This window comes from Syngnathus scovelli, chromosome 9 (assembly GCF_024217435.2).
Source record: "Syngnathus scovelli strain Florida chromosome 9, RoL_Ssco_1.2, whole genome shotgun sequence".
Taxonomy (NCBI): domain Eukaryota; kingdom Metazoa; phylum Chordata; class Actinopteri; order Syngnathiformes; family Syngnathidae; genus Syngnathus; species Syngnathus scovelli.
In genome coordinates, this window is record NC_090855.1 from 11,068,170 (window position 1) to 11,082,657 (window position 14,488).

General features: G+C 44.5%; 2 protein-coding genes across 3 annotated transcripts; one reads left to right on the plus strand and one right to left on the minus strand.

Moving 5' to 3' along the window:
* Positions 1 to 337: 337 nt before the first annotated feature.
* On the minus strand, positions 338 to 3,449 carry si:dkey-283b15.2 (neuronal pentraxin-1). The gene is made up of 5 exons (XM_049731108.2): positions 2,865 to 3,449; positions 1,932 to 2,229; positions 1,426 to 1,673; positions 1,174 to 1,353; positions 338 to 1,102 (listed from the first exon to the last, which is right to left on the minus strand). Exons 1-5 carry the CDS (start codon positions 3,447 to 3,449, stop codon positions 893 to 895), a joined length of 1,521 nt encoding a protein of 506 aa, XP_049587065.1. The 3' UTR covers positions 338 to 892.
* On the plus strand, positions 3,353 to 14,284 carry zgc:158689 (uncharacterized protein LOC791177 homolog). 2 transcript variants are annotated; one of them, XR_011087494.1, is made up of 15 exons: positions 3,353 to 3,496; positions 5,151 to 6,819; positions 8,034 to 8,155; positions 8,218 to 8,293; positions 8,579 to 8,665; positions 9,188 to 9,249; positions 9,339 to 9,410; positions 9,579 to 9,716; positions 10,206 to 10,358; positions 10,441 to 10,617; positions 10,744 to 11,398; positions 11,468 to 11,657; positions 11,779 to 11,871; positions 12,021 to 12,292; positions 12,366 to 14,284. XR_011087494.1 is itself a non-coding variant. In XM_068652084.1 (15 exons), exons 2-15 carry the CDS (start codon positions 8,108 to 8,110, stop codon positions 12,436 to 12,438), a joined length of 2,025 nt encoding a protein of 674 aa, XP_068508185.1. In that variant the 5' UTR covers positions 5,836 to 6,819; positions 8,034 to 8,107; the 3' UTR covers positions 12,439 to 14,284. The 2 variants fall into 2 exon arrangements, 1 of the variants encoding a protein (XP_068508185.1); XM_068652084.1 differs by lacking the exon at positions 3,353 to 3,496 and having other exon boundaries at positions 5,836 to 6,819; positions 12,021 to 12,180; positions 12,252 to 12,292.
* Positions 14,285 to 14,488: the final 204 nt, after the last annotated feature.

Here is a 14,488-nt window from a genome sequence, read left to right on the forward strand (position 1 = left end):
ATTCACATTCATTTGAGCAGACTAAAATTTGGAGATTTTGAATTTTGTAGGTGGATTTTTTTTTTTTTTTAAACCACCATGCCTGACGAAGAACAACCTATCAGACACAGAAGATGTCAATCATCTTGTAGTTGGGCTCCTGCAGCCTCCCCCAGTGTCTTATCTGCTGAACAGGTATGTTACATTTTAAAATATAAAACTTCAAATCAATTCTGTGTTACAGCAATTTTGAATTACAAATAAATCTGAAAGAGGTGTGGCTAGCCAACATTGGCTTGTTTGCAGCGCTGATACTAGCTTAGCATATCTTGTGCTGTCATTTTGTTGAAAGCTGGGACAGTTTATCATCATAAACTTTAATTTGTGATTAATATCATAGTATGAATTTAGGAAATGAGGAAATAATACAACAAAAATGTTTTTATACAGTACAATACAGTCACAGTTCAATGCTTTGCCAAAACACGATTATAATAATCAAATGATTGGTTGAGACATTACAATACATTTTAAGAACATTAAAAAAAAAAAGAAAAAAATCACATGATTATTAGTACAACAAAATGCTGACAATTTCTTTGGTTCTTTAGCTGTATTTTATGTGGAAATCTTCCCGATAATAAATTTGCCAACAAATTGTTACAACAAAGTCAACTATTTATCTAAATTATGAACTACATGACAACATGTCAGAGTACCTAACACAAATTCAAATATTGACCATTCAGGTTGCTATAAAGACTGACCCCAAAAGAAACTTCAAATTAAAGGCATTGATTTTCATTTTGGAGGCTTCTCTTTTAAAAAGTCTTTGACCCCCATTTACAGTATCGTGTGTGTGTGTGTGGTTTTTTTTTTTTTAATCATCAATTTTGGTCCACTTGAGTCTTTTTCAGTGACAGGGTTCGAATGGGTGCCTCAACACTCCCCCGTGCAGCTCCATGTCCACGTCAGACCACGAGATGACATCACCGGACAAGTGGCTATCGCACAATGCCAGGCCCTGGATATCGGCCCCGCTCAGGATGGAGGACCACATCTGCACGTCGGCCAGCTCCCCCATGAAGGCCTGCGTGCTGTCGAAACGGCCACCTAGAGTGTCCTGCAACCAGAATTCAAGTCATCACTGATTAGATCCATAGATTAAAAAATGTCTTATTAGTTTGTCCTCACTTGTTCCTGTCCCAGGATAAACACGCCTCCTGCTCTGACAGGATGCCAGGGGGCCAGATCCTCCCCGGACCCCCGCAGGTCACCGTCCTGATAGGCCTCCCAACGCCCGTCCCGCGTGGACCACGTCACGCACAGGTGATGCCACCTGCCGTCACTCAACGTCACTGGCAGAGACGCGACCTACAAGAAAGGTTAGTCAGATTTTGTGCAAAAGTATTGGAACAGGTGGCTATTACCCCACCGCCCCGTCACCTGGTCGTCGATGAGCAGCTCCACAGTGTTGTCCCCCCACTCGATCAGCACCACTTCATTGGGCTGGCCTGGCGCTGAATAGGAGAACGGTGTCCCCATGGCGGGCCTGGCGCCGGCCTTAATCCGCAGACACAAAGTGAGTGCGAAGATGTCGCGCGGCAGCGTTCGCTTGATGCGTGCGTGCATGTAGCTGGTGCGCATGGGGAAGCTCAGCTGGAAGCCGCCCGCCTCGTTCTTCCTCTTGGAACCTGAAAATCAAGGTACAAATATTTTCTGTTAGTCGATTTTGTTTTGTGGAGTTTCATTTTGGGATAAAAGTAGTGCTTTGCTGCTTATAGTGCGAAGTAACCATGCTGAAAAACTGAGTGTGGGTACTTTTGCTTTGTCTGGTATTTTTTTACTTATTAAGTGAAGAAGTTGAATGACTACTTGTACTTGAGTATTCTTTTTTTTCCACACTTGCACTTAACTGTCGATTGTGAGTAATTTTAGCCTCTATTGCGTACCTGTCAGTTGAAGCTGGCTGAGCATGTTCTGCAATTTGCTGCTACTGTGGTGTCCTTCCTGTGGGAGCTGACCATGACTGTCTGCTTCGTTATTCTCATGGCCGCTTTGTTGGCTTCCGTCCATGTGATGGCTTTCATCGCTGTGCTCGTCAAAGTGTCCAGTGTGGTTGGCGGTATGGTCATCGTGGTCGTCGAGGTGTTGGTGGTCGTGCGGGTGCAGCTGCTCCTCCAGAGTGTCGATCTTCCTCTGCAGAAGCACCCTCAGAGAGCTGGAGTAGGTCAGGGATGAGTTCCTCTTCTGCTCGGGAATTACAAGGATAGGTGATTAGAATGGTTGGTCTCGGGTTTGAATCCTGTGTGGAGTTTGTGTTGTGCGTGTTTGTCTGCTTGAATGCGCCTGTCAGGTAATCCGGGCTTTGTGCATGTGCGTGGCCCGATTACCTCAGTCAAGACAGATCACCATAATTACTACTGATCTTAGACCCGTGACCCCACCCCCCTTGTCCTGCCATCACTACACAGCTCCAGAAAATGACAAAATAAAATCATAGTGGCCCGTGCTCACTGGAATCGTTACTACACTTTCTAAGTAGATTTTTCTGCAAACAAACAAATAACAAGAGCAAATTTGCGATTATGTGGCATCTCATGTTCAAGCTTCATTTAGACATAGGTAGTACTTTCCCGCCATATACCCTGACTACCACTAACTGTCCATATTTTACCATTTCAAGAAAGTCACAAATGTTTGTTTTCCGCTGCCTACTTTTGAGTTGATTTTTTTTTTTTTAAACAGTTTTACAAATGTTACTTTTCTACTTAAGTACAGTGCATGCCAGTCTTTTATTTTTTTTAACTTCTAAGTCTTTTTGGTACAAGTATCTGTCCTTCAATTTAAATTTTGAGTACTATTGTCACCTGTGCCCATCTCACCTGCAGGTTTCCCAGTCTCTCCTTGAGTGCCTGCAGCATCCGCTCCATCTGCTCTGGTGAAGCTACGACGTCGCCCGAGTTCACATGTTTAACGACGTCCTCCTCGTGATGCTCTGTGCCGTCAGCTCCATCAGAATGCAGAGAGTGCGATACGAGGTTTTCGTCCCGGTTATCGCCGTAGTCCTGGTCCAAGGACGCGCCCGGTTGGTCGTCGTGAGCCGAACCGGCGAAGCCCTCGCATAGAGCGAGCTTGGCTGTCAGCTCCCTGATGGTCTCCCTCTGGTCCAGGATGGTCTCCTTCTGGCTGACGAGGCTCTCGCGGAGATGGAGGATGGTGGTCTTGGCCTCGTCGCTCGCTCCCCACCAGCCGGCAGGAGGCGCGCTTTGATGGTGGCCCGCTCCCCCTGCGCCCAGGCCCGCTGTGGGGAAGCATGCGGGGTCGGTGTCCGCCGGAATGGGCGTGCACACAAAACGTGGTTGTGCGGATTGGTAGTCATTCAAGTCCGAAGCGGATGACGCAGGAAGGAGGATCAGAGAAAGGAGGACGACGACGAATGCGTGCAGAGTCTTCCTTATCGTCTCCATCCTACTGTCTTAAGACTGATCATCAAAGTTGAAAGTGCATTGTCCAGGTGGGTGATTGATTCTTGGTTCCGTCGCCGATTTTTGTGATGAAACTGCAAAACAAAAGCCACAGCCCTGATGCGCTTTCATCCGTAACTCGAAAATTCCTTACAGAGTTCAAAACCTACACAAAGGAGTCAAAAAAAAATCTATTGTTGGAAGCAAAAAGATCAGATAGAGTGGGTTTGATTTGACTGAATCGAATTGTTACATTTAAAAAGGTTCTTGAATCCATTTGTTGGTGGACAACAGATATAAATCAATTTATTGTTGCAGCTAATTTATTGTTTCTTTTGAATTTATTTAATTTGAATAGTTTAGGCTTTGGAAAACCTTTCGCATGTGACAAAACACGACAAAAGCCGCAACATAAATTTGAATCGGAACCCCACTGAATCAAACCGAATTGAATCGTTCCACTTGAAACTGGCCCGTTTTGTCCTTATGTGCCTATCTATATTTACAAAGATAATCAATCATGAAATATTAAACATGCCTGTATTATACTAGGTGGTCATTTCCAAATGGCAGATGCGTAGCCCTGCTGCTAGACCTCAGCGACCACCCGTCGCTCGCAGTGACCTATCCACAGCGTGTGTGCTCTTTTGCAGCACGCCGCTGCAACCACATTATTATTTTTATAATGTTGGCATATAATTGTCTTGCTGTTTTAGTGGCATTGAACATTGAAGTGCCCCAAGACAGATGGGCCAAGTGGAGTTGTGATGGCGCTGGCCAGTTAATCAGCACTCACAACGGCTCCATTAACCTAATTACCAGCAGTTGTTGTGCTACCTTAGCCGCAGACCATTCGTCGGCCTCCTCCCGCTCTTCCTCCTTGGTGTCTGTGTGTGTTTGCGATAATCCACAGTGAGATTGCGGCGCCATATGCTAGAGGTGGATATTTAAGCAGCACCATGAGAGGTCAATTAAAAGCTGACAAGTGCGCTTGCATGTGTGATTACAGGCTACGAAATGAAGCGGCAAATAAACGACATCATGCTGAATCGCGCTTTGGCTTTACTGTTACCAACTTTATTTTCAACTTCATTTGTGTAAAAATATTTTTTATTCCCCTCAAGTTTGACTTTAAAATGACTTCATTCTTTTATGACTTCATGTAAAATGATGCATGTTTTTCTTAACAAAATAACTTTTGTCTACCGTGACGCCAAAAAAAGGTGATTTTATTCATCTAAACTTTTTTTACTTTCATCAACGTGCTTACTTTTATTGCTGCAAAAATATTTCGACTATTTATTTGAATTTCTTAACTATTTATTGGAACATTTTGTCTTAACACTCTTTAAATTATGACTCTTTTCCTTTTCTTTTTGCAACTTTACTCTTGTAATGTTATGACTTTAATCGGAAAAAAATCAGACTACTTTTGCATTTGTACCTGTAAAATCCATCTGTAATATAATGCAAATTCAAACTGTAAGTCATCATGACTGCCGTAAAACATCAAACTCCTTTAGGTGTTTCTAAAATGTTGTCTTTAGAAAATCAGAAGCATTCTTACCTGATATATCCGTCGCTTGAGCGTCTGCACACATGCAGCGGAGTTGTACGCACATTGATCAGATTGCAAGGGATTTATTTACTCCTTCAATCCCTTCCCCTTTATCTCCCTCCCCCCTCCTCCCTCTGTCTTTGAAGGCCCTGCCTCCAATGGGACCGCTTACCTTCCGAGGACGAGACTCCCGCCTGTACCTGACTCGTCGTCTTGGCAACTACCATACATGCCGGCACGCGAGCGACTGACCTGATTGGCGCCTCGTTCGTCTGCCGGCCCAAGAGGTGGCGGCGAGACATGGCACCGCTTTAAAGGTTAAAGGTCAGGTAAACATAACAAGCAAATAGGAGCACTGTGGCCTGCTTGCTCATCTATACAGGTGAGAGAAACATAATTAACAATGAATAGAGTTTGAAAACAAAAAATCCAGAAACATTCCAATACATTTCTATGGGGAATTTGGGAACGAGTCCAAAATGACAACTGGGGAGTGTGGCAGTTCATTAAGAATTGAGTGTAATTTATTGGAATAGTCATATATTCATCATAAATATAAACATTTTGTTTTGCATAAGTAGACATCCAAATGGGTCAATCCCCTTGCCAACATCACCCTTGTTATGTGGGATGGGATTGACTCACCTGTATGTTAATAGGTCAGCGTGAGCCACCTTTCGAATTAGGTCTTGACACACAAACACACACACACACACACGCACACACACACACACACACACAGACACACACACAAGTACCAGTTCATTTAACTCTGTTGCCCCCTACTGGCCAAAAGGTTTCAATGCATAAAAAAATGTCACCTGTAATGGCAAAAGTAGAAAGGGTGTGTTTTACTCTGGTTTATGTTACCAAACATGCTTCCATCCTCGCCCTAATAAGGCGCTCTAACCCTGTGTATCCAAGTCGTTTCTATTCATCCAACAGAAACGAAGCTTTGTGTACAAATTTCACACCAAGTAATTTAATTCTGAGTAGAATTGAGATGATATCATCGTTGTTTCAGTCTTCATGCTTTTTGTGATGTTATTGTTAAGTGGTTAAAATATATACAGTATATATAAACGCTTTTAAACATTTTCAAACAAAGGCAGGATTTATGTGTCCTGTGAAAGAGTAAAAAAAAAAGAGCGAGCCCGATTAATCGAGGTAGGTAACAAAAGCCGGGCCTCTCAGGCCCGGATGTGCCAAGCTCATGAAGAAGAGTGGGGTCCATCTTGCGAGCCTGCAGCATGTTTGCATGCCGTGAGGCCTCCTCCAGCCAGGAACAGGAATGTGTGCTACTCTTGATCTATGTAGGCCAGGCCTGTGCGACTTGCATGGACCTTTTCTCTTTTTTTGGCTTAAAAAGTTCAAGTCATTATTCTCCTGCTGCTATTCAGACCAAGTCCTGTCAGCTCATTGTTATTCAGGCTCAGTGAGGGAGCGAGAGAGTAGCAGGCCACTGGTTTGGCTGACCAGGGCTCTGGTGAGAAGCCGGGTGGACGTAAAGGGGAGGGGGAGGCAGCGGAGAGAGCTACTGGACACTTTTTTTTTTTTCATTTTGCATCCGTAAAGGCATGTTGCTAATCGGCTCAGTAATGAGGAGAGGTACTGAACGGCACCAAATATCTGACCTCCATTCTTGTGTGCAGGCGAGAGAGGAAGAGAGCAAGAGAGAGAGCGCATGTGAAAAAGGGGTGGAGGGGAGATGAGATTTAGTGGCCTGCCTGCTCAAACAACCCCCCACTCACTCAAGCCAGCCGGCGCAAGAAAAGAGAGGACAACTCGCTCGCTCGACAATGAGATGAGAACAAGGTAACTACTTTTTGATTTTTCCCTTTTTTTATGTTTAAGTGCTGTTTCACTTGCCGCATAAATTAACAGGCTGCAAAAGGCCACAGGCAAACTTTCATCACCTAACAAAATCACCAAAATGTTTTCTGTGCGTTTTTTTATGTGTTTCAAGGATGTTGAAGTTAGTTTTGCTTTGTAAGTGATCACTTTTGGGGGCACTTTGCTTGATTGTGTGGGGGTGGGGGTGTTTTTTTTTAGTTTGTCAAAGATGTTCAACTCTGCTTCCTGTTCTTTCCATCAACATTGCTCGTTTTAACCCTTTACTGTACAGGACACTCGATGAAGTACTTTTAACTGCAAAATGTTCACACTAAGTACCACTTCTGAAAAAAAAGTTTATGTCTCTTAGATGGGTTTTGTTCCTAAAATGTACATCTAATCCCACTGTTGTGCAATATATATATATATATTTTTTCTCAATCAATTCAATCAATTTAAAATTGCATGAAATTAATCAAAATGTTCCATTCTAATTTAAAACTACTTAACAGTAAATTCAACTGGATGGATGGACAGGGTGCTATTTGGCGCAATTGTGTTGAAATGCATCAATTAATCCCCCTGCTCCTGCCTTGCACATTTAAAGAGGCTAAAGCAGATGAATGCATCTTCTGTGTCAGCTCCAAACCACCTGCAGCTTTTCCCCTCTTATATGCTAAAAAACACCGCAGCTCCCCCAGAATAAAATCTCTCAGGATATTCTCCACTTTTAGAAGATCTTACAATCTTCCGCTTTTCCCCCTCTTGCATTCTGTTGTAGAAGCACACACACACACAATTGCACTCATGTGGCTCTAATGAGCAAGAGTCTGGGATTTGCCGATCTGGGTCAACATCTTGCCTGTAATGGCACTTGCACAAAAAACTGATGGCTGCGCATTTTTGCCACTGCGCAAAGCCAGACGGGACATCCTCTTCATTCTGACACCTGTGACTCCGCACCCGCGCCACCCCGCTACTTCTTATCTTGGGGAATATTTGGATAGTGTTGGAATTGACCCAGGCAGTCTGTCCTATCTTGACAGGAGGTCACAGTGACCTCTAAACACCCTCCAGTAATTATTTTTTCCCCTCACTCACATACTTTAACGAATCACCTGCAATAATCTCACACGTTTGAATGAACACAAAGACGTAATTGTATTTCTCTTCTCCTATCATCTCCTGTAAATCAGAGCATCCTGACCAAGCAGAGCACGTTCCATCAGTACCAACACGCTCAGAGACAAGAAAAAAATAGAAGCGCAAAATGTCACGAACGGACGAAGTCAACAAGATGACGGAAAATGTTTATAAGGTATGAACGCTTCAATTTACGTTTCACGATTTGTGTCTGACAAGTTGGATGGTTGCCGACAGGGTATTCTGGACCACTTTAACCCCAGTCTGAAGAATTTTGTCACCATGGGAAAACACTACGAGAAAGCCCTCACAGGTTTGTCTAAAAGTCTCCATTTTGTTGAATTCCTGTCTGGAAAAAAGTAACGCTTGCACTGGATGTAGCATATCGCTTGGGTCTAAACGATGACCCGATTAGACACTCACTGCTAAACCAGTTACACTCATTACAACTTGTGAGACATTCTAAACAAAAGTGATAACAAAAGTCTTAACAAGGCTGTCAAAAACAATGTCAACAATGTTTTTGTGATTTGTCTTGTCTTGACCTTTCAGTCTAAAATAGTAGGACAGTTGTCAAATTAAATTCGATCTTCCCCAGGAGTGACAGTGGCAGCAAAGGGCTACTTCGACGCTCTGGTCAAACTGGGAGAGCTGGCCAGCGACAGCCAAGGCTCCAAAGAGTTGGGTGAGTGAGAGGGCATGGAAGGACGTCGTTACGCAAGGAAAATCAAAATCAGCCGCTTATAGACTCAAACGATCTAGAGGATTCGGGGCGTGGGCAAATAGTCTGTGAGCCTGGGAGCTTTGTGTTTGTCCAGGAGGGAGATGAAGACACAAGAGGAAATGTAGAGAGCGAGGAAACACAGGCAAAGGGAGAGAGTGGGCTCATTGTTGGGAGATTAACAACACCACATGATCTCATTGTGATGCCGAAAACAGCGGGGGAGGCGGGCAGGGGTGTCAAGAGGGCGAGATGCCAGCCGCTGCATACTGTGCTGCGCTGTGCGGCCCATGCAGAGAGGAGACTCACTCCACTGTGTCAGCTGTGTGCAAGCGACCAAAACTTCTGCGAAAAAATTCTGTAGAACTAATATCATGATTATGATTCTCCTTAATAATGTCTTCTTCATCTGTTGAAACTTAAACTGCTAGGCTACTTTTTATTGTTTTCTACCAATCGCTATTTTGTTCTATCCCTGTCGCGCAGGAGACACATTGTTTCAGATGGCCGAGGTCCATAGACAGATCCAGGTGCAGCTGGAAGATGTGGTAAGATGGAGGCAGAACGCGACATAGCGTAGACATCAATGAGACACCAGTGAATATTTATCTGCGTCTCTTTGGCCATTTGTCAACAGCTCAAGTTGTTTCATTCCGAGCTGCTGGCCCAGCTGGAGCAGAAGCTGGAATTGGACATCAAATACCTCACGGTAAGTCAACGCGAGATCCTCCCACAGTTGTCACATGGTTCACATCAAGTTCACCAGACACCTTGTCTAGAAATGCAACAATGATGGGGACTCTGCATCTTCAAAAGAGTGCTTGCTGATTAATACAATATGTATTTCTTAAAAAGACGTGAATTTGTCCTCCTTCAGGCCACTCTGAAGAAGTACCAGAACGAGCGGCGTTCCAAAACCGATTCCATCGAGCACTGCCAGGCCCAGCTGAAGAAGCTGCGCAGGAAAAGCTTGGGCAGCCGTCACCCGAACAAATATGGAGACAGAGAGATGCAGGTGAGTATGCTCACCTCCACCACCATATTGAATATGGTGTTCCGCAGGGAAGCGTTCTCACTCCCATTCTTTTTTCTTTGTATGTGCTTTCTTTAGGCAACATAAAACATCATGTTAAATGTTGGTCGATACACAATTATACATTTCTTTCTCACCAAAGATGAGTGTTACTTTTGTACCCCTAACACTGTAAATGAGCTTAGACGGCAATCTGCATCAGATGATTGTTTTGAAGGCAGGGTCACAATGAGAAGATTGAGAGGATTTACTGTATTCACCTAATATGAAAGTCAAGGAGCAAGAATTCTTTTAAAGCAAAGGTCAACAAAGCCACAAGTGCTGTTTTGGATTTATTGTGACGCAGGAAATGATGTGACTTTCGTTATTCCTGATTTAGAACAATGTACTCTAAAGGTCACTCCAGCTCCATGTGCGGTTGCAAATCAAGAATGGGTTATTCATGGCCCATCCGTCTGATTACCTTCTCAGTTTGTGGAGCTAATGAGTCGGCGCCAAGTGGAGTTGGACACGCTAGTCGCTGCAGGTTACAGGTCGGCGCTGACCGAGGAGAGGAGACGATATTGCTTCTTGGTGGATCGGCAGTGTTGTGTGACCAAGCTGCTCATCAACTACCACTGCAAGGTGATATTCGGTCAGGCCCTAAGATGATGTACTTTATATGGGCTTGTCTTGGGTTTTACATGGATTGTTTAATTCTGTATAGGTGAGAGAGCTCCTGTCGCAGAAACTGTCGTCATGGCAGCAGTCGTGCACTCATCCGACCAAACTTCCGGAGCGCGCGCTCAACCTGCTGCGTCACACGGCGCCACAGATCTCCGCGGCCGCCGGGCTCGCCGAGGTCCTCCGACACACCAAGTTGGGCTGCTCTCCGTCAGAACAGGTCAGACCATGTTGGGGAATACACTCTGGGCTCACAGTTCTGAGGTTCGCGGTTTGAATTAGTTCTGGTCTTTCGTTGTGGAGGTAACCTGGAACTTACTCAAAATGCTTTTAACTCGTTTTCCAGAGATTGTCAGTTCAAGAAGTCCCACCTCTGTTGAATGGTGATCGTTCCCAGCAGCAGCAGCAGCAACAGCAGCAGCAGCAACAGCAGCAGCAGCTACAGCAGCAGCGCTCAGTTGCCTCTTCGTCCTCCCAGAGCGACGACGCTTATCCTCAGGGCTCTCCTCAGACCTTCCGGCCGGTCACCGCCGCCGCAGGCTCATCAAGAGACGCATCCCCTCAACATGGCTGCTCCCCCTTGAGCGTGTCGGCGGCCAGCCCCCCGGCCGATAGCAGCGGCAGCGCCAGCCCAGTCGCAGGCGCGGCGGCCCAGCCCTCCTCTCTCCTCATGGCCGCCAACACCAGCAACCTATCGCCGAGTCTCATCCCTTCCACCGTCATGTCACTCGGGCAGGTGTCCCCGACCGGGAGCTCCTCGCAGGGCGTCACCGTGGCCATCCCACACAGCGCCCCCCACAGCCCAACGCTTCCCCACAGCGCGCCGCTGTCCAGGGCCATGACCCCCGTGCAGCTGCTGCACCAACAGGTGGGCCCGGGAGGGAACAACACACTCCCTAGCGCTCATCCTTGGCTGATGAAGACTGCCGACATGTGCGCCACGTCAACTCTTCCGCTACCCAAGAGACCTGGCAGTGAAATGAGGCTGGGCGGCTTTCAAGGTGATGTAGACCTCAACATTTTAAGGTGGAGCTCATCTACAAATATTCATCATTCCCTTTCTCACCCAGGTGCCAGGATGTTGCCTCTATCGGGGCCCATGCGGGTGGAAGCCGTGTTCTCTCACTCGCCTGGTGTGTCAGAAGGCGGAGGAGGAGGCGGCGCTTCCTTGCTGCACTTCCTGCCTGGGGACAGCATCACCCTGCTGATTTCCGAGCCCAGAGACGGGTGGCACTACGGGCAGAATGATCGGACCGGACGGTATGTTCCAAGGCTGTCTCGGTGCCGTTAGATTACAGATAGAAACACGTCAAGGCCGCTCATATCCAAATCCTGAAGTTTAGTGACCCTTTGAATAGTGATTTTTTTTTGCCTTTGACAGAAAAGGCTGGTTCCCTTTCTCCTACACTCAGCCACAACATAGCAGGATTGATCACCTCGAGAGGCGAGTCAGCCTCGACTACACACCCAAAAGGTACAATCAATCAATCAATCAATCAATCAATCTACTCATACTGTTGCTGCAAAGGTGTACCTAATGAAGTGTCTGGTGAACGAATGCAGCGAATGGCTAATAATGTGCGCACTACCCAACCCCCCACCCCACCCCACCCCCGTTCGCAGCTCCTTTTTCCTTTCCAAGGCCAACAGTACCAGCATGAGCCAGCTGGACCAGCTGGTGTCGCCTAGTCTCACCCCCGAGTCAGAGGACGAGCGCTCCCTCCCTCCCCAGAGGATCAGCACCTTCCGGCCACGCCCGTACAGCATGGCCGACACCAACAAGGTCGGAGCAGGGTCAGACAAATTATCGTTACAGTAAATACAAAATGAGTGTTTCTTTCTTGTCTACAACAGATCTGTGCACAGTTGGCCTCCTCACCACCTTCTCCAACAAGGTATTCCCAACTGATACAAAAAAAATGAGTTTTTCTTTTATTTGTTTTATTACATTTCTATTTTTTTTTCCAGGACCAACCCGTTTGCCCACGTTCGTCTCCGAAGAACCGTCACCAACGATCGCTCGGCGCCCATCATTGAGTGAGCGCTCCAGTTTTGACGACAGAACACATCGTAGTAGTATTCTCCTCTCTATTTTCTTTTTTGAATAATTAACTTGATTCGAGTTAGATTTTTATTTTATTTTTTAGTATTCCTAAAGGTGAATGTGTGTGCAGGTGAAAGTGATTAGGAGAATTCAAATTTCTAAATTGTCCAGTTTGACTAACGCAGAGGTGGGCCACTGCTTTCTGATCAGGGAAGTCTTTCGAGAGCTATACTAAAGTTATGAAGAAAAAAAATTGTACGTAACAAATAATTATATATTGCAAACGTACACATTTTAGGCCCACCACTGCTCTAGAGAAACACTAATACTCAAAATCAACACAATTTTTATTATTTTCTTTTATATATGATCAGTCTGCTGTAATCAACATTTTTAGGCTTCTCTTTGCTATTTTTAGACTTTTTTCTTTGCTTTCTTGCCTTTTTCACAAAAGTGCTTTTAGTTGAGTGTATTGCAGAACAGCTTCCTATTGTAATTGTCTTATAAATTCAAATTGTTGCCTTAGGCCGCTTTAGATTCATGTGTTGATGCTGCGAAGGTAGTAATCGTGTAAATGATGACTTCACACTCAAGACGGAGTGTGCAGGTGAAGGTTATGACAGTTTGAGGCCAGTAATCGACAAACATGCTGCTGCTTTGACATCGCGTGTCAACAGTGTTCTCATCTTTTTTGGGGTCCGGTACCCTGAGGATCACCCATAATTGACCAAGAATGCAGAGGATGTTTAATTTACACAATTGTGCCGTAAGTTTCATAATGCAGATGGAAATATTGTACATCTGTAAAATAGCTAAAAATCTGTTGTTTTTCAAGAATATAGGTCTCAGTCACATTTTGAGTCAAAGATTCCTATTTCTATAATGGTTTTAGGAGCTTTTTAGACAGATATTGTATTTTCATGGACCCTTTGCAATCGCACCATGGACCACTAGGTGGCCACGGACCACCTTTTGAGAAACTTTTTAAATTTATATGGAGTGGATTTTCAAAATCACCCCCCAACCCCTCCTTGTGTAAAAAGTTAAATCATACTTTTATAGCCTTTGTGAGGTACACTTAAAATGTCATTAATCCGTGAAATGATGAATTGCATCTGAAAAAAGATTTCTCCCAGTAGCAGCCAGTTTTGAAGAATGCAAAAGAGGACTGACTGTGTTCTCCCAAGAGTTAACATCTGGAGTGCAGGATGCTTTTATTTGAAATGTTTTTTTTCTATAGGAAGAAGAAAGTTGTTGAGGTTAAGTTTTAAAGAAAAGGCTATTCCAGTCTTGGGATGTTTTTGATTCCTTTTCAGTCACCAAAACAAAGCTAGTCATCATGAGTGTTTACCCAGGAGACTCAACAGAATCTTGAATGGATTTAAAGTATTATCAGAAAGTGTTTGAGAAGGTTTACAGGAAAGTTGATGAGAGCCAAGGGAGTGTTCAATGGTAAACGAGATATCAAATGATCTTTTAGTAGCTCTGTAGCCACAAGAAAAAATATTGTGTTTATAAAGTTGACATTCTAACTGCTAATGTGATATTTTCCATGCCTTCGGGGGGGGGGCTGATGATTTCACTTCACTTTGGTTTTAGGACACGAGTTTAAAATGCTTGTGAAGATAAAATGGGTCAACAGTGATCCTCTAAAAAGAAAAGAGTTTTATTGAAGAGCATATTATGTAATTACATGATGAAGAGTATACATTCCTCTACCAAAGTGAAATGAACACACTATGCATATGTTTCTACATTAGCCATGTAAGACTCTATGTGGCAGCAATTTCCTAACATGCGATAATTAATACTTTGTGTGAAATAAAGAAAAATCTGTGACAGACACATTCTCCTTTTTCTTTGTGTTCATTCAAGTTGGGGCTTTCCGGTTAAATCAAAATCAGTGGTTAAGTAGTTCAGCATTAGACGTCTGTTCTCACGGTTCATCCTATTTTATTCTTTGTGCATGGCGAATAATGATTGTGTGAAACAATGAACTCATTTCAAATTTTAATCAGCTTGAAGCTCGGTCAAAGTGCTCGGATGG

Bases quoted from the DNA above. Each gene is read 5' to 3' on its own strand.
- si:dkey-283b15.2 (XM_049731108.2), bottom strand. From the start codon at position 3,449: ATGGAGACGATAAGGAAGACTCTGCACGCATTCGTCGTCGTCCTCCTT. The intron at 1,674-1,931 runs GTACGCAATAGA...CTTGATTTTCAG, and splicing joins CAGCCAGCTTCAACTGACAG to GTTCCAAGAGGAAGAACGAG. The intron at 1,354-1,425 runs GTGACGGGGCGG...CCTTTCTTGTAG, and splicing joins AGCTGCTCATCGACGACCAG to GTCGCGTCTCTGCCAGTGAC.
- zgc:158689 (XM_068652084.1), top strand. From the start codon at position 8,108: ATGTCACGAACGGACGAAGTCAACAAGATGACGGAAAATGTTTATAAG. The intron at 11,872-12,020 runs GTACAATCAATC...CCCCGTTCGCAG, and splicing joins CTCGACTACACACCCAAAAG to CTCCTTTTTCCTTTCCAAGG. The intron at 12,293-12,365 runs GTATTCCCAACT...TTTTTTTTCCAG, and splicing joins TCACCACCTTCTCCAACAAG to GACCAACCCGTTTGCCCACG.